Source organism: Maniola jurtina, chromosome 12 (assembly GCF_905333055.1).
Source record: "Maniola jurtina chromosome 12, ilManJurt1.1, whole genome shotgun sequence".
NCBI classification, from domain to species: Eukaryota; Metazoa; Arthropoda; class Insecta; order Lepidoptera; family Nymphalidae; genus Maniola; species Maniola jurtina.
The window spans coordinates 10,718,611-10,742,187 of record NC_060040.1 but is presented as its reverse complement, the minus strand read 5'-3'; the positions used below and the strand labels follow the sequence as shown (position 1 = coordinate 10,742,187).

General features: G+C 36.9%; 1 protein-coding gene and 1 long non-coding RNA gene across 4 annotated transcripts in view; both read right to left on the bottom strand.

Moving 5' to 3' along the window:
* Nucleotides 1-281: 281 nt before the first annotated feature.
* The window catches only part of LOC123870346 (monocarboxylate transporter 2), a 34,707-nt gene continuing 11,411 nt past the window's right edge, over nucleotides 282-23,577 (bottom strand). For all 3 annotated transcript variants that reach the window (XM_045913607.1, XM_045913605.1, XM_045913606.1), the window contains 8 exons: nucleotides 21,112-21,233; nucleotides 17,811-17,936; nucleotides 5,792-5,880; nucleotides 5,209-5,324; nucleotides 4,714-4,899; nucleotides 3,191-4,213; nucleotides 2,941-3,066; nucleotides 282-2,151 (listed from right to left, as the gene is read on the bottom strand). In XM_045913607.1, the coding sequence (XP_045769563.1) occupies nucleotides 2,000-2,151; nucleotides 2,941-3,066; nucleotides 3,191-4,213; nucleotides 4,714-4,899; nucleotides 5,209-5,324; nucleotides 5,792-5,880; nucleotides 17,811-17,936; nucleotides 21,112-21,225 (1,932 nt within the window). In that variant the 5' untranslated portion in view covers nucleotides 21,226-21,233 and the 3' untranslated portion in view covers nucleotides 282-1,999. The remainder of the gene's footprint in view (nucleotides 2,152-2,940; nucleotides 3,067-3,190; nucleotides 4,214-4,713; nucleotides 4,900-5,208; nucleotides 5,325-5,791; nucleotides 5,881-17,810; nucleotides 17,937-21,111; nucleotides 21,234-23,577) is intronic.
* Nucleotides 19,580-20,640, bottom strand: LOC123870349. The gene is made up of 2 exons (XR_006797062.1): nucleotides 19,838-20,640; nucleotides 19,580-19,698 (listed from the first exon to the last, which is right to left on the bottom strand). It is a non-coding gene; the product is annotated as an uncharacterized LOC123870349 (long non-coding RNA).

Sequence of the window (23,577 nt, the reverse complement as noted above, 5' to 3'; positions counted from 1 at the left end):
TTCCGGCTGTATCTAATGTGTGTGGCCCGTCTAATTTGCTCTTTCTTTTACCATTACTATTTTTTTTCTCTCGTCTGGCTTTACAAAGGTTAGCCAATGTCAAGTTTGTAGCTATTTGTAACAAGTTAGTTAAACTATACAAGTATGGACCCCGTCTGTGCCGGCGCTCGCCGAGATACGCACGGCACCCCCTTAGAGCGCTTTCCAGTCAGTTTTAACATAAAAAACACTCTAAAAAGGCAGAGCACGCCCGCTAGCTAACACCAACACAGACGAAGTCCTACCATTGCTATATTTTTTCTCCTACCTCCATTTGCATCGAGTCGAAAATTTTAATCTGTAATAGTTAAAAGACGAAGGTACGTATTGGTATCAGATCTACTTAGCATTTTCCGATCACCTACAGGATAAGGTAGCTGTGCTACTAAATATTTCGAGTCTTTGTACTATCTACTAATCCTATTTTAAATGCATTATTCCAACTCTAATGAGTCTTTGCATAAACCGTATTCCTTCGCAGCATTGCCAATATTTACTGCAAGGAATGCTTAAATAAAATTATAATATAACGTACATAATATTGGTAGGTATTGATATTTCATTATTTATAAGTAGATCAATGATTTACCACTTTTATTTTCTGTAGATAGAAAAATTGCCCTTAACATTTATCAATTTATCTATCTACAGAAAATATAAAACAGTATATGACTGACTGACTGAGATTTTTAATTTGAAGTAAATGTTCCTTGAGCACCCTAGTAGAAGTGTCCCAAGGAATTACGGTCTCGAGAAATTCCAACGGATTTTTTTTAAACATGATTCACGCGGACAGAGTGACGGTAATAGTTAAGTTAGTTACATAGATAGGTAGGCACTTAAATAGGCACTTTAGTTTAACTTACAAATTCGTAGGTCCCTAAATTGATATTACAAATTCGTATTATGGATATGGCAAGTAGGTATGTCATGTTTTAAGTACAGAGGATATGTAAATTACATATGTATAAAAATATTTTTCTTAAAAGTCAATCTTAAAAGGAATCAACTTTATTATGTTGGGTACCTAACAAATGTAAAACAGTCTGTAAGTAAGACTTATAAACGAATCAATTTTTTCGTTACATAACAACACTAGTGTAGGGAGTTGTATAAAAACTGGATTTTTTATAAAAAGTGTAGGTATTACTGTCTATTATTATCTAAGTATAAAAAGTTTTTATTATCATCCTGAATCTATCTAGATATTATTTACTCAAACTCTCAATTAAAATGAGTTATAGTTTTAACTACTTATAGGTAAATATAGTTACACAAAATTCGAAAAAATGTCGAAATAGTTATGGGGCAGTGTTGGGATGGAATTAAATATAAAATCTTAACTAAATGATTAAATACACATCAATAGCACCCTAAAACGGGCCATGGATATTAAAAACTTATTAATAAAAAAACAAAGACATTCGCACGATATTTTCAACACTCAAATCTCGATTCTTTCATCTTTAATCTACTCGTTTAACCCTTGAAGTCAAAGTTTTTACTTCGATTAGGTATAACCAATTATATTATTATGTATATATATGTACTTATGAAAGAACGTTACATATGCGTTTTAAGACTTAAAACTACCTCAATTTACTTCTCGCAGATAGCGCGTTCTACTCTCATTGCATTTTGTATTAGCTAGAACGGATTTTATATACCATGTAATAGTTATGAACGTTACATATAATACATACATATAAATATAGCGTTATAATCATTGGGTTTAACAGAAATCATTATATTACTATACCGGCTTCCCACGGTGCGTGATATTACCGGACGCGGACCAGTCCGCACCGACGCACCATGGGAACAGTGGTAGCACCGCGCAGACACATCGTCGTCGTCGTCCGTAATTTGTGCGCGGTGCGTGATTGTCCGTGGTCGTCGGCCGTGCGTGATAATCCGCAGAATAACGCACCGTGGGAAGCCAGTACTAGGATGTCAATCTTCATACTTTTGGTGAAGCAGCAAGTTTGTTCCTCGCCTTTTCCCACCGGCTGATGTAGTCGATAGGGTAGCATATGAGAGCGGAGACGAGCAGGAATCCTCCAGATACGTAGAAAGAGATGTCGTACTGATTCGTCAAGTCCATAAGGGCGGCTGTAAACAAGCATAGCCATTACACATCTAATTGTTTACCACTAGATAATGCTCGCGACTTAGTCCGCATGGATTAGTTAGTAAAAATCACGTGGAAACTCTTTGATTTTCTAGAATAATAAGTAGCCTAGTCCTTAGGGTGCAATTTCCACAATTGTCGAAATTGGTAAATAAACGGACGGGCCGTGAAAAGTTAATCTATACTAATAAATAAAATTGGAGTGTCTGTCTGTAATTTCCAAATAACTACCGCATATTAAGGTCATATGGTTATTTGAACGATACTATAACTGAATTACACGTTTTTAAAATTTTTGTCTGTCTGTCTGTCTGTCTGTCTGTTTGAAAAGGCTAATCTTGGGAACGGCTGAACCGATTTTGACGGGATTTTCACAGACAAGTAGAGAATTGACCAGGGAGTAACATAGGCTACTTTTTTAACCGATTTTCAAAAAGGGAGTTGTGTTTTTCTACCTATGTACACCGAAATCTCCGAGATTTCTGAACCGATTTGCGTCATTTCTTTTTTAATCGATAGAGGAACTTTGCGACATTATTTCATAAAAAATTTGGAGTCCAACTCCTTAATCCTGATGCTGCAGGGGATCTGACCAATCCACGCGGGCGAAGCTGCGGGCATCAGCTAGTACATAATATGTATGGTTATGTATGGATTTTGTAGATTTGCAGATTGCAGATGGGTTTTAGGCATACCTAATCCAAAACTTTTTAAACAAAAATAGATGAGCAAGTATCTATATGTTTTTTTGACCACATTCCAATGCTTACCAGCGATGGGTCCGCCAAGAAGCGCCCCGAAGCCCTGGAACAGCAGGAAAAGACCGAAGCAGTTGGTGAGCTGCTCTAATCCAATGTACTCCACAACCAGAATTGAACGCAGAGACGCGAAGCACGCTGCCAACAAACAAACGATTGGTTAATATCCTACAAAATTGAATAGATAACAAACTGATACAGCATCAATAGAAATTCGTTGAATTTAGGTAGGTATGAGTTGCCTATTGCAATAATTACTTACCCACAGCAAGTCCAAATATCGTGCAGTATCCAAACTGATAAAAATCACTGAAGTATAATCCACTGAGCATGGTAGCGATTCCTCCGGCAGATAAGGCAATGTTGTTCAACCACAGTGGAGACACTTTCGGCATCGACGACACCAGCCCGCAGGCGACACGTCCCATTATATTCGCTATTCCGATAGCGGACACCAACAGTACGCTGGTCTCTTTACTCATGCCATTATCTTCTGCTCTTTTCGCCACGTACATATAAGGCACGAAGAAGCCCAGCATTGTGAAGAAGCCACTGACGGCGAGAATGACGAACGTCGGTGATCGGAACAGGCTAACGTCCAACATCGTAGCTAAAGCGCGTTGAACGGCTTCAGGGCACAATTTGCATTTTCCAGAAGTTTCCTCTTGAGCATCTTCCTGTGTAGGGACGTGAGTCACGGCCAAATGGTAGCCCATAGAAGTACGAGAAGTATATTGCGGAAGTCTGGCCAAACTGCCCCCAAAGAAAATATCGTCACGGTAAAACGGTCGGGCGACTAGATCGACGTGAGAGCGACGTGATCTCGCATCTCTCGTAACAAATTTAACGGGGCTCGCGATGAGAGGTTCGACGTTGTCGATGTTACTGTTAGAGTCTTCTTGTTCGTCCTTCTCCGCAACCGGGACGGCAATGAACGTCGGTTTGTTTGCGAGATGGTTCTTCAACGTCCCCGCGGTTGCGGAGGATCGTCTGCTGATATGCGAGTTGCTGCCTCGGAATACTTCTTCGGCGGTGGGGTAGCGCGTGTTGCTCGCGACTCCCATCCACGTGTGGGGGCTGACTTTGTTCGTGAACCTCATTTCGGGTGGCATAGAGATCCCGGAATCGAGTTTACTATGAAGTTTGAGCATTGAGTTTAATTTTTCTACAGCTTCTTCGTGGCGGCGAGACGCGTCATCTTCTTCGACTTGATCAGCTAAAGTTACTCTGACCGGTTTGATTGGTCTGAACAGAGCGCCGAAAACGACGCATAGTAGGATAAATCCTGAAACAAAAAATATTATTTTAATAAATCATCGATATATTATTCGAGAACACAGGTTTTTCTAAATATAATGCCTCGTAAGTACCAACTTTAACCTCTTTCCTATGGATATAAAATGAATAGACCTACAATAGTCACAAAAATTAAACGGTAGATAAACATAACATCTATTATGTAACGTAAGTAAGGATTCATTATTTCATGTAACTCTCTGGCTGGTCTACCCTGAAGCTTTTTTTGACCAGCCCGGCTAGCATGGGCAGTAGATAAAAATTATATCCCTCGATTATATCCACTGATGTCATACAAATCAGTGGATATAATTGGGGATATAATTTTTATCTACTGCCCATGCTAGCCGGACTGTAGGTATTAGAGAAGATTGTCTATTTTGTACCCGTGCACAGTGGCACTCTTGCCAGCTCTTCAAAAAAAATGCCGTTCAAAGCTTATAGTGTGGTGGGTAAGACAGTACCTACAAATAGATTTTTATATCGTACCTGCGTGTATAACCAGGGTGGTGTTCCAATCGTAAGTGGACAGCAGATACTTGGTGAGGGGCGCGAACACGAAGGTGCCGACGCCGGAGCCGCAGAGCGCCAGGCCGGTGGCGAGCGCGCGCCAGCGCTCGAAGTAGAAGCCCACCACCAGCACCGCGGGCATGTAGATCATGCACAAGCCGATACCTGCACAAAAATCAAACAGATCATTCAATAACAAGCTACAACTTTTTTAAATAGCGAGCAAACGATCAGGCGGGTTACCTGATGTTAAGTGATGACCGCCGCCCATGAACATTTGCAGCACCAGAGGAAAGAAAAAAATCTGATCTAATCTAAGAACTACTTAAGCTGAACCAAAAAATGCTCACATGTTAGTACAGTTAAAGTTCATAGCGCAATTTAAACTCGTTACAGAAGATTGGTGTTAGGGTCGATGTCATTAATTAACTAGCTACTTAGTCGCTAAACAAAATTACAACAATTGAAACCAACCTCCCACGATGCCATAAACAAGATACAGATACTCGACACTGGTCGCATAATACGAGAGAGCGAACGCGACGCTCGCCAGAACACTGCCGATTATGGTCACCAACCGGAACCCGTATCTGAAAACAGAAATTAAATATCATTATGCTGTAATAAAATATTATAAACAAGTACTGAGCAACATCAAAAGGCGTTTGATAAGAAAATTTGGATGGAAGGACTAGAATTAATGTACTTACTTAACTACTGCCTTCAACTAAAAAATGCTAACACAATATATTCATTATTCATATTCAAATCTTGATGTCTGATCTAGACTTTGGTGCTTTTTTGAAGAATATTAGCCATACCTAATTATGAATAGTATTCCTTTCCCCTCCACTTAATAAAAGCTCGTGCGAAAACTAATAAAAAAAGAAGTTACAACAATAGTGCAACTGGTGAGGTTTGAACTGGGCTGTGCCGCGGTGGCGCCGCTGATCTTTTGGATTTCAGCCCGCTCCTTTAAACTTTGAGCTGTTGAGGCTATTTTCTTTTCATAGGCGTATATGGTGGAATTCTTAAAAGAATAAGGAGTCTTACTTACTTGTTCGCTAAGGCCGAAACGAAGGGACCAACTAAAAGGTAGAATCCAGACAGCAATGAGTTTACCGGTGCCACTTGACCTTTGCTAGCCTGTGAACAAAAAAAAAATGGAAATTGAAAAAAGAAATACTTAGGGAAGACACAAATTGTATTTTTTTGTATTTTCCTTTAAAAATAATAATATAAGCGATGTTAAACAATACATTCTCCCTTTACCCCTCCAAAGTGTAGTTTCTGTTAGGAGATGGATACCATTGTAATCCAACCCAATTTTATATCTATCCATGACAGATTTTAATTTTCAATCTACACCTTCGAACTTTTGACGCCAGTATTTTATTTTCGGCGGCAGACAGAGCCTCTCAAGCGTTTGAAGTGGGTACAAGTACCACGTTTTGTATATTACCATTTTCCTCCAAAATTACTAGGTTGATTTTGATGAAATATTTAAATAGGTATATCAATATTGTGGGAAAATTTTATCTATCCCCTTGTAACCTTGTATTCGCTACGGAAACCGACGCACAATACCTATCCTATCAACGCACTACAGAGTTGGGATACATAATATAAATTACATACCTACAGTCTACACCTAATATAGTATCAAGGAAATTGCAAAGTATTCGGGAAATATGATTAATTAATAGTGACTTATGAAAAACGAAACTGTTTTAGCTCATTATGTATTCGTGTTTATTTTGATATTTCAACTTCCTGTTAAAAGCCACATCCTCTTACCATATAACACGTACCTACCCAACACGCACAAATTAGTCATTATTATATTACCTACCTAATTATTTGTTTTATTTTATTCTTATTGGAATGTAAAAAGAGGTGGAGTGTAGAGGTAGTTAGAGTGAATTCTTAATTATTGATGATTAAAAAATACTTTTATCCTATTTTAATAATAATAGAGAGTAAGTACCTACTGCTCATCGATGTGATAGTTAAAAATACATAGATATGTTAAAAGTATTACGGTATCTGTAAGTCTATGTACCTACCTACCACAAATACGTCAAAAACAATCAGCGTTTATAGCGCTCTTATTTATCAAGCTATTCTTCTCTATCTTATGTACTTTTCAGTATGCGGCCCTAAAAGCTTAAAATAAAATTAAGATTAAATCTTTGCTTGTATTGTGCGTACATTTTGAGATCTCACTCGCCACTCTATGTGAAAATTCTGTCATGTCAAAAGTACTGTTTATCGTTTTAAGAACCTATGCGTTTTTGACATCTGTCAGTTAGCTACATACAAAATAATATTGTGTGCCCTCTCACACAACAATATTGTTTAGGCATATGGTTTATATATGTAACTGACAAAAGCGGCTGCTTTGTAAGGACTAAAATCGTATTTTTGACATGACAGTTGATACATAGAGCTATAAATTAATGGTGAGTGAGATCTTAAACTGTATGTATTATACTAATCATTCATCCAAGTGTTATGCACACCTGAGCAAAGTGTCAAGTCAATATATTTATTTCCGCTTACGATGCTTTCTCGTTGACCCAGAGGCCTTGTTTAGTGACAGTGACGAGTCCAACGATTGACAATTTCGTTTACACGCATTGCATTCGTATAATTTAATTTAAAAAGAAACTTAATAAATCTTCGCGGAAGACGAGCTTAAAAGGCTTATAAAATACTAGAGGATGCCCGCGACTTCATCCGCGTGGATTTAGGTTTTTAGAGATCCCGTGGGAACTGTTTGATTTTCCGGGATAAATAGTTGCCTGCCTATGTCAATAATAGGGACGCAAGCTACCTCGGTACCAAATTTCATACAAATCGATCAAGCGGATGAGTATTTAGGAATCCCGCGGGAACTATATGTTTTTCCGGGATAAAAAGTAGCCTTTGTCCTTCCCCGGAATGTATCCTAAGTCTGTACAAAATTTCATTAAAATCGGTTCAGCGGATGAGCCGTGAAAGCGTAGCAGACAGACAGACAGACACACTTTTGCATTTATAATATTATAAGTATGGATTAAAGCCCCGCAATTTTTTGTGCTCGTATGCCATCTCAACATCTGTCAATTAAAGCAAAAGTGATCCAGCGATGTGAGTAGGTTTCTACTCGTACCAGCGGTATCTACAGGATTTATAATAAGTGTTTCAAAAGCGACCCGAAAAATACAAACAAAAATAATAATTTGACCTTAATATTTCAAATTAGTCTTTGGACTTATTGCTTGTTGTTTTATTTTAGAATAAATATTTTTGTTCTCATCTTAAAAAAAGCTGCCCACTTGAGCTATGTAATTTTGTTCGTGATCTGTTATCTATACCTACTATTAACTATTATATGTATGTATATCAATGGCTGCAGCAGAGCAACTTATAGATCAATGATCTTTAACCCTATATGGTAATATAAACATTATTCCGGGATCGCGAGATTTTAGAATTATCTAGAAACCTTCAATTCGTTCGTGATCTGTCATCTATACCTACCACTCTATATCAATGGATCGATACGCTGCGGTTTAGAGCAATGATCTTTAACTCTTTATGGTAATATACCTAAACATTATTCCGGGATTGGATTTTAGAATTATCTAGAAACCTATGAAATCTGTAAACAAATTATTATGTACCTAATCTTTGAGTCTCCTGCTTTATTGCCAGTCTACACTAATCTGCATTCCTATTATAAAGAGGTAAAGTAGTTTGTATGTAGGAGGTAAGTACAATCTCCGGAACTAATGATCCTCTCGAGAAAATTCTATCACTGATAGATAGCTACATTATTCTCGATATAAATTATACCTATCACGAAAACGAAATAAAAAACTAATAAAATAACAAAAATTAAAAATTATTATTCATCATCGCTTCCACACACCACGGTCTTGCGCCGCCTGAATCCAGCGGCTCCCTGCGACTCGTTTAATATCGTCAGTACACCTAGTGGAGAGTCTTCCAACTCTGCGTTTTCCGGTGCGAGGTCGCCATTCTGAATTCTTCTAGTCTGTCCCCCTGCTCTGTCCCCTCGTCGGTAGTAGGGGGACAGATCGAACTATTTATTCCTATCTGTCCCCCTGATTGTTTCCAGTCTGTCCCCCGCTGCTCTCTTAGGGGGACAGAATGAATTAAAAAGTTCGATTTGTCCCCCTGCTACCGACGAATTAGTTCGATCCGTCCCCTCGTCGGCAGCAGGGCGACAAATCGAACTTTTTATTCCTATCTGTCCCCCTAAGAAAGCAGCGGGGGGACAGACTGGAAATAATTAGTTCTATCTGTCCCCTCGTCGGCATTCTAGCAACCTGGGACCCCAACATCTATCAGTTTTTCGAACTAGATAGGTATTCAGCCTGCCCATTGCCTCTTCAGCTTCGCAACCAGTTGAGCTTTGTTACCGGTTCTTCTAGAATCTCCTCGTTTCTGATTTGATCACGTAAAGAAACTCCAAGCACAGTTCTCCATTCCTGTTGAGTGACCCCGAGCTTCCATAAGAGGCCATAGTTAGCGATCCATGTTCTTCTCGCCACCTTTATTTAGGTGTTTATATTCTACTTATTGCGAAGACTGATATTAGAGAGACGAATGCGGTCACATTCGATGTATTGCACAGGGAAGCCAACTAAATGATGCATGTATTCACGTCACAGAGATTGTTATGCACGGACGTCGACCTCTTTGATCCATTTTAAACATTCAACATTTAAGTAGGTACATAACCATACGATAATGACTTCTTCGACCGTCGGAGCCAGTAGGTTGTAGGCATTAGGCACCGAGTAGCTGTAAATATAGTCGACCATATAATAATTTTATCATTTTTAGGGTTCCGTACCTCAAAAGGAAAACGGAACCCTTATAGGATCACTTTGTGTCTGTCTGTCCGTCTGTCGTGTCTGTCATGAAAACCTATAGGGTACTTTCCGTTTGCATGGCGCAGACCGTTATTAACTTGCAGAGTTCTAGATAAAGGTGTTAGGTAGGTATATCTTGTACGTACGGAACCCTTCTTGTGCGAGTCCGACTCCCACTTGACCGGTTTTTTTGACGACAAATTCTCTCGTCTAACTACTTATAAATAATATTTTTTTTTTAATTTTTCATAAAAAATTCTTTTGAAAAAAGGGTTTTGTTTGGTTTTGTTACCAACCCGTAAATGTATATTGTACAATGCAGTAGGTACCTCTACCTACCTAAGTAACCGCCATTAGGTAGGTAATCCATATTCTTTTAATAGTTTAACATAGTGTAAATATGTCAAGGGCTTTTGTAACGTAGGAACGTATTTAAATAAAGCTACCGTGCCGTTTAACGATTCATTCGACGTATCGATGTTTTTCCTATAAGTGCATATTGCATACCTGTGCAGAACTATGTAGTACCGTAACGATATAAAGCAATTCTTCCATCTAAACCAAAAAGCGATGTGATTTCTTAAGCGTTCTGCAACCTACCCTTCGAGTCACTCTAATGACTGAAATCAATCCTATCTGTAATCTGTGGATAGGTAACTTGAATTTTATTTGTCAAAAATGTTGTCTTTTTAACCCCCGACCCAAAAAGAGGGGTGTTATAAGTTTGACGTGTGTATCTGTGTATCTGTCTGTGGCACCGTAGCGCCTAAACTAATGAACCGATTTTAATTTAGTTTTTTTTGTTTGAAAGGTGGCTTGATCGAGAGTGTTCTTAGCTATAATCCAAGAAAATCGGTTCAGCCGTTTGAAAGTTATCAGCTCTTTTCTAGTTACTGTAACCTTCACTTGTTGGGGGTGTTATAAATTTTTAATTTACACTTGTTTGCTAACTAACAACATCGTCGTTAACTAACTTATCGACAGATTACGGATAGATTCATTAGCTATTAATTTCGGCCGTAAATAAACAATTAGGTATAGTACGCGACAGGTCGAGATGGCAATCGGGGTATGAGTAACTAACCATGTGGCGTACTAAAGGTTTAAGTAAATAATAGACAAGATGTCTAGTATAATAGTGATTAGTAATATGAAGGAGACGTAAAGTCTTTATAATAAAGAAATTGTAAATATACCTAATATTAGATGGATATGCATACTGTGAAGAAGAAATAAATAATAATTAGCATTATATTCGCAGCCAGGCGAGCATAAAATAAGGCAGAAGATATTTATTGAAATAGGCAGAATTTACCTATAAATCTATAAGTTCCATAATTGCCCGATTCATTTAGTGTTATAGCTTTTGCTGTAAAAGAAGCCTTAACTCGACGTCTAGACAAACTCGTGTTTTACACTGCTATTACCGTTTCGTTTCGTACAACCATAAAAGTGAACTTTCATGGGAAAGTTTTATGGTCACCACTTACCGTTACTCGTATAGGTACGTGAAGGAAGTACCTTTTCATGTCCATATAAGGAAGATTTATGGATAAAATGAACTTTGATTTGTAAGGTTTATTAATGTCAGTTCTAGGTAATAAAAAATTGAAAACTGATCAAATATTATGATAATCTAGATTGAATACCACTATTTAGAAATAGGTCCACATAGATACTTACTTCTTGTTTCAAGTTGTTTACTGAGTTATTGATATATTATATTTAGTGTTGTATTGTGAAAGGACTGCGTCCTTTGGCGGGCGGAATGTCTAAATATAATTCTATGTAGGTACTTTTGTATCTGCTACTCATTTAGTGACAATTAAACCATCAAGTTGAACACACGTATCGGTGTTTTTTTGTTAGTTGTTACTCACAAACTCTTCCATAAAAACGAGCAAAACTCGATCTTATCCCGCTTAAACATTTAGTAAAGTCGGTATTTAGGTAGATACTACATATTTAGTATTTTTTCCAAGTAGAATTTTGGCCAAGTTCACAGGTTTACAGTAGGTCGTTCTTAATCAAACCCTAACACGTAATTCTATCTTATGACTTCCATTTTCATCTCTGATATTCCATTTTAACCCCCGACCCAAAAAGAGGGGTGTTATAAGTTTGACATGTATATCTGTGTATCTGTCTATCTGTCTGTGGCATCGTAGCTCATAAACTAATGAACCGATTTTAATTTAGTTTTTTTGTTTGAAAGGTGGCGGCTTGATCGAGAGCATTCTTAGCTATAATCCAAGAAAATCAGTTTAGCCGATTGAAAGTTATCAGCTCTTTTCTAGTTATTGCTGTAACCTTCACTTGTCGGTGGTGTTATTCTCTTGACTATCATACGATACGTGCGTATTTAGTAATTACCTTTATGAAGTACTTACATCGCTTAAGATAGGTAATTCAAGTAGTTATGTGGATATTTACTATTTGGACGCTAACCAAGTTTACTCAAGTAATGATGCATGCTTTGCCAGGTCATTCGCCATAATATGTTAGTATAACGGGACAAAGCTTAGATAATAACTACTTCTGTCTATAAGCAAAGCCTTACCTACCGTAAATATACAAGCCTTATTTTTATGTTATTCTTATTGGAAAAAGAAAGCCTGTTCAAAAGAAAGTTTGATTTATGTACAGCTGTTTCGATCTCAAATTCTCAACTCGCCTTGCGGCGTTATCGCATTTACCTACTCATGAAGACATTGTGACATACAAAAATTTGAGATCCCCCTATCAGATTCAAATTAGATTTGACAGAAAAAGTTATGGACTAGCCAGCGACGTGCCAGACCACGGTTATTTTGTAAAAGCTGAAAGTTTCTCTGCGTATTGTCCCCAACACAGAGAGGAACGATCAGCGACTTATGAAGTTTGGATCATTGTGGTTTTGGGAAATAACAGGTAATAAGGTGTAAAAAATCTTACGTCAAACTGTAAGGTCTAATCTTTTTATATAATTTTCAGGGTATTTAAAATCATGTCATGCATTGCCGGACTCAATTGGCAATCTCCTGCCAGACACCCCTAAAGTTGAAAAGTTGGGCGTCTGATTCAGAGTGTCTGCATATGCATGACTTCTAAATTCTATTCCCAATTTCTATTTATACCGGAAAATCAATGTCAATTCGGCTTTGGACTACCTATAACATTATAATATGGACTATGATAATTTTCTTTACATTGCTTAGTCTTATGTTTACATTAATTATGTAGAATATTAAATTAACATTGCTTTTGTATTATAGTGATTTCATGAAACAAGTAAATATTTACTTATTTCGCAGAATCATTCTTTATGGCGTTATCATAATATGCATATTGATTACTATGCATAATCAGGGTAGGTAGGTATGTATCTAATAAATATATTTTGCATTTTGTTTGTCACTTAGCAAACATAATTTACGCAACAGACATAATAATTATTATAATTATGTTTTTTATCATAAGTACTGTGCGTATAGTTTATCATAATAAACATTTAAAGCTGCATTTCTTGTTTACGTTTACAAGCCTGTAAACATCCTGGTTGGAGATAGGTATGAGGCATAGTAAATATACTTACCTACAGTGTGTTTTTTAACTGGTACAGTATGGGGAAATCCAAAACTATAGGAGAGACGGGATGTCTTAGGAACCTAGGTCTTTTTTTGTGAAAACAATATATATTATTTATTATCATATCAATTTGCAATAATAATTTAAACTAAAAGGAGTCAATACAGTCACCGTTTTAGTAAATTAATTTACTAACCTTCAAGAGTTTTCGAATTGCAAATAAACTCACGTTGTTCTGATTTTGTAATAATTGTCATTTTTAATGGTAAATTAGACCGTATCTCCCTACCTAATAATAAATTGCAGTCGCGACATCAATTTAGTTTTTTGAATAGTCGTAGTATCACTACAGGGTTTTTGAAAGGCTCAAAGGCTGCAAACTGTGATGATAGGTATTTTTGGTTTATGTTTTGTAGATTTGATTAATTCAACGCTAACTGCAAATAGGTATTCAGCTACCATATCTTATGCAAGACTTTATGTCCATGATCATAGTACCTATTGGTATATAATTAAGTATTTACTTTTTATTTTGTCAATAATAAATAATTAATAAGAAAAGTAGGTAGGTAAGTTACCTGACTAATTTATCATAAAACGACGCACATAACCAAAGCCTTTCGTGTTAACAGTTTTCGTAGTATCGCATTCATGTAATGCAACGAGTAACGACATACTGTCTGCATACTTACAGAATCTGGCAATAACTTAAAATCCACTCGATTCCCCTTATTGATACAGATCAAAAATGCAAGAATGCCGACTCGAGGCCGGCGGTACATTGCCCTCATGGTTTGTGGATTGTGGTGTGTGGTGTGCTTAATTCTCGGTTTACTGTAGGTACCTACTGTCACCAGGCGAAAGCTTCCAATTTTGTTTTAGTGCAACACCTTCGGGACATCGTCACTGCTGGAAAATCACAGGTTTTCAGCAGAAACTAACAATTTTTAATTTATTGAAAAAAAAGCTTTATTTTTAGGACAGATTGGTTTATTGAGAGGAGAGACAGGTGTGATAAGCACCTGAAAGCTATATTACGCGCGTGGGTAGTACGTGCATATTAATATAGCCACATGAGTAGATATTATAGCATTCCGTATAGGTCAATTAATTGGACAGAAATAACTCCACTAAATGTCAGGTAAGATTGAAAATATGTACACGAATAATATTTTTAGTATTTTTATTATTAGAGTTGAAACGGTACAGTGAAACCTCACGAGCCCAACGGCCAGAGAGTGGAATGAATAAATAGGACAGAAATCTGAAAGATCGGCGGTTCGAACTTTAAGCACCACCCATTACACTATTACACCTACTTTTCAGTTCTAGCACAAACTTTCCGATATTTTCACCTATTAAGAACCTTTAATAAACTTTAGTCATGTTTAACATGGCTATTATCTTTTTTTTTATTTAAATTAATAACGTATACCTATTGGATTTGCCAGTTTCAATGAAAACTTTAGCGACTCCTAGATAAACTTAAGGTACATTTTATAGACCCCTTTTAGCAACCCTTAGAGAGCGTCTGTGGAATATTTCCACGTTATTATATTTATAGGAGGCACTGGCAAGGCGAGGTGGCGTAAATTGTGTAATTAATTGTCCCGTGGCTACCCGCAAGCCGCCCGTTGCGACCGCAACTCTTTCTGACGTCATATTAAGCTCCCATTTCTTGGTAAGCTCTAAGCTTAGGTAGGACTAGGTAGCTCGAAATGAAAATTAATTTCCAACAGGGCTAAATGAAAATAAATTGAGTGTATAACAATAATAGACCCATAATTTAGACAAAACTGTTAGTAAGTTGCCTTTTTCATGAGTTCTGAAATCAGAAGTCTAAAAACCCCTATCGGCTTTTTGTTCTATCACTTAGATTTTATATATGTATTCAGTCTGAGGTACCTAAGTCTTTTAAGCCAACGGATAGATTTTTGAGACCTTTGAGACTAATTTCCAATCAAATAGGATCGAACAAAAAACAAGAAACATGAATGAGTCCGATCTCGCGTAGGCGCCGGCGTCGAGGCCTTGGCCTTAACATTATGGTAATCGCCGGCACTCGACATTGTTGTGGCGGTCGGCAAACGCCTGTCTGACTCTGAGCTGAGAGAATTCCATTTACTTGCTTTTCTAGTCTTGTTGGAGTTTCCGAGAAAATGGATTGATAAAAAATCTTTATGGAATTCAACTTTTGAAACGCGACGTCCATCGCTTGTGAATCTGGACTTTGTAACGTGTTCATTTTAGATCTGATCTTATACCTATTATATACTTATATTAGCTAAGGATTAAATTATAATTAAAATAAGTGATATCCCAGGCACCTCTAACTTTGTTTGAATGGTGAAGGAAAACATTATGAGGGAGCCTGCATGCCTGAGAGTGCTCTATGAAGTTCTCACAGGTGTGTGAAATAAGTACATTATCAGTATTATGACAATCCGCACTTGGCCCCAGCGTAGTGCACTATGGCCACCGAACATCTCCTGAGACCATGGCCGACACGTAGACGTAAAGGTAAATAATATTGTATTTGTCGGAAATAACTTTAATGAAATACTATATTTATTTCCGACAGATAGGTGGTTATGATATTATTTCTCAGTAATAGAAAACTCAGATATCAATACTGCTTTATGTATTTTTCGAGCGATAGAAAATGATACTGGCATTTTTCCAAGGTCTCTTAAAAGTGGGTCACAATAAAGCAGACTGGTAATTAACGGCTCTGCGCTAACAGAAATATGACACAAATTTGAAATATGCGACAGAAGTCCCGACGTTCAATTTGGAGTTACCTTGCTGATGAACTTAGACAAAACCATTTTATCACAGAACCGCAAGACGTCGGGCGAGTTTCCATCCTTATGTCGTCGACATTCCATCTACACGCATGAGACGTTTTGCGACATCATTCCTCAACGCATGGTTAGAGTTTGGATACTCTTCCGCGATCTGTGTTTCCTACCAATTGCAATCCGGGTATCTTTAAACAAGAGTGAATAGGCATCTTCTAGGTAAACGCGTCCCATCTTAGGCCACATCATCACTTTCCATCAGGTGTGATTGTGGTCAAGTAAAAAAACCACGACAGACATGAATGGACATTGCCAATCTGCGCTTGGCCAGGGATTGTAAACTCGTCTAAATAAACCGTTCGTAAGAACCGTGACCTTTGCTCATTAGTAGGTCGGTTATGGGTTGATCATGATGATGATTGTGTCGAAAAACGATGGAAGAAAACATTGGGAGGGCCATGCTTGAGATAAAGCTGTATGGAGTCTGCCAGTCCGCAGTCTGCACTTGGCCAGCTGGTGGACTACAGCCTAAACTCTTCTCATTCTGAGAGGAGATCCATGCCAAATCAATGGTCAGCCGTCTGGCAAGGTTGAGAATTAAGATGATGGTGATGATAATGATTATAATGTATACTTATAAGGATTTGCTTATCTATTCTATTATTATAATGGTAACTAGGACTTACATGAAGAGTTTATAAGAATGAACCTAGCTGATAACACCGAAAGAGAATAAGATAGATACAGGTCCTTAATTCTTAGCTGTAACTATCTACGGCAAAAAACTAATATTGTACAATTTATAGTCTGTCTTTATACTGAATCTAACGTAATCGCGGATCTTCCGCCAGTGTTGACATACTTGTTCAAGCACCATCGAAATTGCTAAAGATCTTCGCAGTCGTAATGTAAATTGGAAATATAATTTTATCGCGTTTTTATGATCAATCAACTCAACCATCTACGAGTAAATACCTTTATCTACTTCAAATAAGACGCCTTCACTGTGGTTTTGAAATGAAACAAGCAAGCAAGTCCTTTTCTGCACCTACGTAATCATCTAAGGTTTCCGCTACAATGAGTTTAAGCTCATGAATCACAATTAAAATCTACATAATATAAATCGTATTCGAGAATTTCATAGTTCATTTCTCATGCAAATAATTTGAAGATGATTATAGATGATTAAAAGCCTTTTGTAGTCGGAGGTTGTAAATAAATCGGCAGTGACATTTATGGAGGCACGACTGTGACGTGCGCCGGCGCAGGCGAGGAGGGTGTGGTCGTCACGTGTAGAAACTTAGCGCGTATTGGAATATTATGGAATTTTTATATATTCGAATTTTATTCTAATTTTATTGTATCCAAAAGACTTTAAGCACATATTTGTGGAATAGTTTTAAATTTTACGTAGTACTTATCTTCTTACATACCATATTTTTCTTTTGCTTGTGGCCTTTTAAGACGAGTATGTACGAAATGTATGAAAAAAAATGTTTGAAAGGCAAAAAACTAGACGTAGGTATTGTAATTTTTGTAGGTACCTACTTCATCAAAATCTTTACCTACTTATAATTGGTATCTGTACCTAGTAGATAGGTTTATAGGTATCTACTATGATTAACAAATTTTTTAATCATAAATCTTGCGAAAAGCTTAGGCGTACAAGATTGTAGACATTGGGATTTAGCTCTATCTTAGTTCATGTTTAGCAGATGTGTCGAAAAACTAAGTAGCTGGCTTATGTGTCATGTAACATGATGTAATTTACAACACCTATCTACAATACAAACAAAAACTACAATGTTTTAGTACAACTTACATTAAATGTTTTCTGTATGGGGTCAAGCAGGCTTCCTCCGGAGAATATGATGCCGTCCACCACGAAATTGCACATGAACGAAGCTGCTACAACCACCCAGCCCCAACCACCATCTGGCGGTACCACCTGAAAAAGAGCAGTCTTTTAGAGTACCTAGGCAGTTAAATCACTGTAACATTTTCACCAAACAATTTCACCCTCACCCAATGGGTACCCGGTGCACTTCGACCGCCCGTTGTGCCAGATCCTTTTTTCCACGCACATGCAAACTGTGGAATCAACTCCTGTCTGCGGTATTCCCATTAGATTACAACATGGGGTTGTTAGTGTAACAGTGGTAAATTAGGTATTCTGATGATTCAGAAGTACTAGTAAAAGTTTATTTAAATTTAAAAAAAAAATCACAAAGTTTTATTTACTTTAAGTTTCTTCGTTTATTTTTATTAGCTAATTTGTATACCTAATGCTGGCAGCTGGAGTATCAAAAGACCTTTAAGGTCATATATATTTTTATGTACCTATGACATCACTTGACTTTGATACCCGATATGGTGTTGACTTTACCCTATAACAAGAACATGTAATCAATCAATATTGCCAATTAATCTCCCGCCCTTATCGGTCAAGTGGTCATATCGGGTGATTTTTACCGAGGTGAAGCCTAAAACGAGGAGGTTAAGGTAGGTTAGGTAACTAGGTATAATTATTGATGTATCAAATCATACCAGAATCATACCAACTATCAAATATGAAGTAGACAGGTACTATAGTTTAGTAGCTATGATGGTCTAGACTCTAGTGGTTATTACGTCCGGCTCCTAATCGGAAGTCGGGGGTTCGATCCCGGTCACGCACCTCTAACTTTTCATTTATGTGCGTTTTAAGCAAATAAATGTCACTTGCTTTAACGGTGAAGGATAACATCGTGAGGAAACCTGCATGTCTGAGAGTTCTCTATATTGTTCTCAAAGAGTTCTCCATGTACTCAAAGGTGTGTGCAGTCTGCCAACCCGCATTGGGCCAGCGGGCAGACTATGGTCTAAAGTTTAGACCATAGTCTGCCCGCTAGGGTGAGAAGGGTTTAGACTCTAAACCCTTCTCACTCTGAGAAGATACCCGTGCTCAGTAGTGGGCCGGCAATGGGTTCATCATAGGTACTAGTTTGTCCGCGTTGGTATCTAAAGGTTTTCAAAAATCCCGCAGGAGCCAGGAACTCATTGATTTTCCGAGATAAAAAGTAGCCTGTGTTAATTAGGGTTTCTTTTTCACCTAAAAATCCCCTGACATTTGTATTTCAGGGTCCTTGAGTGTCGTATTATTCCGTTTATTTAGTTATTTTATAAAACTATTACTAGGGACGTTGTGTTCTTATAAATTTGTTTGTTTCAGCCACTACACCGACGGAATTTTTACTTGGACTATCACACTAATATTATAAAGGCGAAAGTTTGTATGTGTGTGTGTATGTTTGTTACTCCTTCACGCAAAAACCACTGGATGGATTTGGATGAAATTCAGAATGGAGATAGATAATATCCTGGATTAGCACATAGGCTACTTTTTATCCCGGAAAATCAAAGAGTTCCTACGGGATTTCAAAAAACCTAAATTCACGCGGGCGAAGTCGCGGGCATCGGCTAGTAATCTATAATATCCATTCTAAGTAGCCAAATGAGTTCAGTCGTTGTGGCGTGAAGGATCAACAAACATCCAAACTTTCACATATTTCATACGTAATATTAGTACTTAATACATATAAAAAAATATTATAACAGTAAAACTTCTTTATTGGCAGTCAATTTAGGACATAGTTGGTTTCTACATTTGATTACAATATTTTTTGGCGGGCTATTATAATTTCTATTATTTCAACACTTGCTGTTAAATGCTGCGAAAAATTCCATTTAATATTTCAAAATATTATAACAGTGAAACTTCTTTATTAGCAGTCAATTTTGGACACAGCTGGTTTCCACATTTGATTCCAATATTTTGGCGGGCTATTATAATTTCTATAATTTCAACACTTGCTGGAAAAATTCCATTTAATATTTCATCTACATCATGCCAAAAGAATGTACGTTCCAAATGCAAGAGCAGCCCATAGAAAAACATCAGCCAAAACGGAAAGAGCTCTATTTAATATTTCCTTTCGCCTTTGCCACATTCTTTGCATTGCCATTTTTTATTCAATACTTTATTTCGATTCAAGGAAAACAAAGTAAAAGGAATGCGGCTGCGCAAATTTCGGCAAAAGCAACGGAAATCGTAGCTATTAAGCTTACGTTTATAATCTTCTCTGCGATTCTACGAAGTTTGCTTTGCCTTCGCAATTTTTTCTCCAGCACTGTCATATTCAGTGAAGTCTTTAATAATTTTGTGGCTCAAGTTTTATGTACAGTAGAAAAATACCGGTGTTGTCTCCGGCGATTGCTTTTCAAAGTTCCTAAACTCTTACTTACTGACCATTATTAGGCTTCACAGTGACAGTTTTATTTTTCGTTTATTCTATCGGCTCACAATTGCAAGCTTCTATGCATTCTGATTTGGTTTCGATTTTCTCTGTCTGTATTTTTACCGACTTGCACTTCTTTAGTTCAACTTTCTCAAAACTCCAAACAATGGATGACATATGATAGCCAACGATAAGAACTGTTATTATGGTTATAGGTGCTTTATACGAGTCTAATACCATAGCAAAATTAATGGAATTAAACGAGGCATGTTGTTTTGCCCCATTTGGTTATCTTTTAATATTTAAACAATTAAAAAGTGGTTGGTCTCGATCGGTTTTGTGACAAACGTTTTAAATTTCTGGCATTTGGTTGACTTGAAATATGACGTTAATTTTTTAATTTATTTTGTCTCCCATAAACAACCATAAATGTTATTATCATACTTCTAAACATAGATCATAAATATTAGGTCGATGCTTCTACAGCTGTTGTATTCTTAATACGAATAGGAATATCGCCAATTAGTATTCTAGAGATGACGTTATGTTATAGGTGGCAAACTGTTAGGGTTAGGAAATAGGGGTCTTTTTCTTTTTATCCCGGAAAATCAAAGAGTTCCCACGGGATTCCTATAGACCCATCCGCTTAACCAATTTGTATGAAATTTGGTACCGAGGTAGCTTACGTCCCTGTAATTAACATAGGAATATTTTTATGCCGGAAAATCAAACAGTTCCCACAAGATCTTTAAAAACCTAAATCCATGCGGACGAAGTCGCGGGCATCCTCTAGTTTTTCAATATATTATATTTTGTTAAGGGTAACTATAGCGAAATTAGGCTTACCAGTGCTGCTTCTGGCTCCGAGTCGTCGCTAGGGGAGTCGCTGCGCCCCATGCCGCTCTCGTCAGACGAGGGCGTCTCGAACGGCCGCTCGTCCGTCGCTACCCGGTGCACCATCGTGAAGCCTGGACAAAACGAATCATATGACTCCTCTGAAGAACTTCTTCACTTCGAAGTTAATAGCTCTCAGCAACCACCTCTATGTATCTAGTACTACGAACTAGCCCGGTCGTTACTCATTTCGCACAACGTTTTTGTTTACAACCAAAGACCTTAGAATAGCTTCACGCAGGACCCGCGTTTTGTTTGAAATATCCCTTCTATATATACTTATTTAGTTTAATAAGTACATAGGTATAGAGAAAATAATATAAATGCGCTAATTGTTCTCTCAACTTATGAAAAATATACCTATTAAGTAGGTATCACACTATTATATTATTATTATTCTGTGGTAGTGTACCTACCTATCAGGTAGTAGGGTTTTAAAAAATTTATAGCGGTCTATGTCACAAAATAATATACTTACTGTCGAAAATATTTTAAAAGTTGAAAGTGCCGTTTGTTGTTAGTTTATAAAACTCTATAGGTACTAAGTTTAATAAGAATAATATTGGTTAGGTATAAAGCCCCACTATCTGAGAAAACTGTTTTTCTGAAAGCTTAACATAGCGATAGCTTATGCGATAGGATATCACCAAGCTTATCGGGCCCTCTTATACCAGAGTCACAACCTCGGAACAAAATGCTTTCATAGCGTAAATACTTTACTTTTTAATGAAAAATCCATATCCATACTTTAACTTAACCATATAAATGCGAAAGTGTGCCTGTATGCTAGCTTTTCACAGCCCATCCGTTTAAACGATTTGGTCGGATACAGAGATAGCTTGCATCCCGGGGCAGTACATAGGCTACTTTTGGTCCCGGAAAATCAAAGAGTTCCCGCGGGATTCCTAAATACTCATCCACTTAACAGATTGTACAGATTGATTAATAGGCAAAGTCCTCATTTAATAGTAATTACAAATAGATAACGAGTATTGCTGTCCAAGCGCAAAATAGGCGCAAGGTGACTATATTACTTATAAAATAATTCCATTTCTCTGAATGAAAACATTATCCTTCGTGTTATCAGTGATAAGAGGAAAGTAAGCCTGTAATGGAAAAAATTTACGTTACATTGAAATTATTAACTTTAAAATATATAATGTAAAAAGAGTAGATATCTGACTCATAAAATTTCTAAACGGTATGAAAGTTAACAATTTCAATGCTGAACTCTACAAAATCTATAAAAAGAAAACTGGGGTAAAAATCTTTATAAATAATATCTGACCTACTGAAGTGCAAAAATATTAAAGATCTTTATGATCATCTAACATACTTGGCCAAAATAGCTTGGCAACTCTACCTACAGTTCATTCAAACCAATCTAGATAGGAATGTTTTACAAGAATTACTTTGTAATTAGTGAAGTATTAGGTACGCCCAATTACGATTAAAAAAAGAGTTCTATTATTACTTTTTCCTATTTCTTTGACCACATCAAAAGGTCTACCTATCAGCTCGGGGGTAGGTACCTAGTTTATATCTGTGAAACCCCCATTGACGCTGTATCGCGCTTTCTACGTTCTACCTACTATGTGATCTGTGATATTGACTGTATTGTAGTAAAATAAGTTTATAATCATAGACCTTTAATATAATCAGTTCTCATCTCATTACCACCGTTGGCTGTCACCACGTTTTGTTGGTTGGGGTTGTCAAAGAAGATATTTTTATTGCTTTCATTTAAAAGTAAGTAACTAGGTATTTGTTAAATAAAATGAAAATGTTCATTCTAAGTTCTACGTGTTTAGCTGTACATTGTCACATCGCTGCAGAGTGATATCACAGAATTTATACGTCCTTACTACGAGTAGGTATGCTGATACGCAGAAGCCAAAAACCCGTGTCACTATTTCTCAGACGCACGCGGCAAAAAATCATCGCAACGAACTTGAAATGTTTTTATAACGAACTATGTTCATTCGAGGTCAACACGGTTACAAACATTATCACAATGTATATTACGGACAATAATGAGTTAAATTAACATTTATATCGCGTTGTTGATAAACTTGGCATAAAATGTGCTAACTTACGAGTAAAGCCATGGTTATTGTTTGCTTCTATTGCAGAAGTCACTAAAGGGTTAACTAACACATGTCATAATATATTATACCTACAGGATTATGTAATAATGTGTAGTATCACAATTTCATTACATTACAATTTCATTGCTTTATTCAAGGTTTTTAATTCATCAGTCATTATTTATCATTATTATTTTGTTTCATTACAAAAATTCGGCTGCGAAGAATCAAACGGAAAACTCAACTAAGTATAAGGTTTTAATTTGCATAAATATACTTTTATTATTAGAATGTTTTACATAATTTTAGTGACTTCATTTTATAGAGCTGG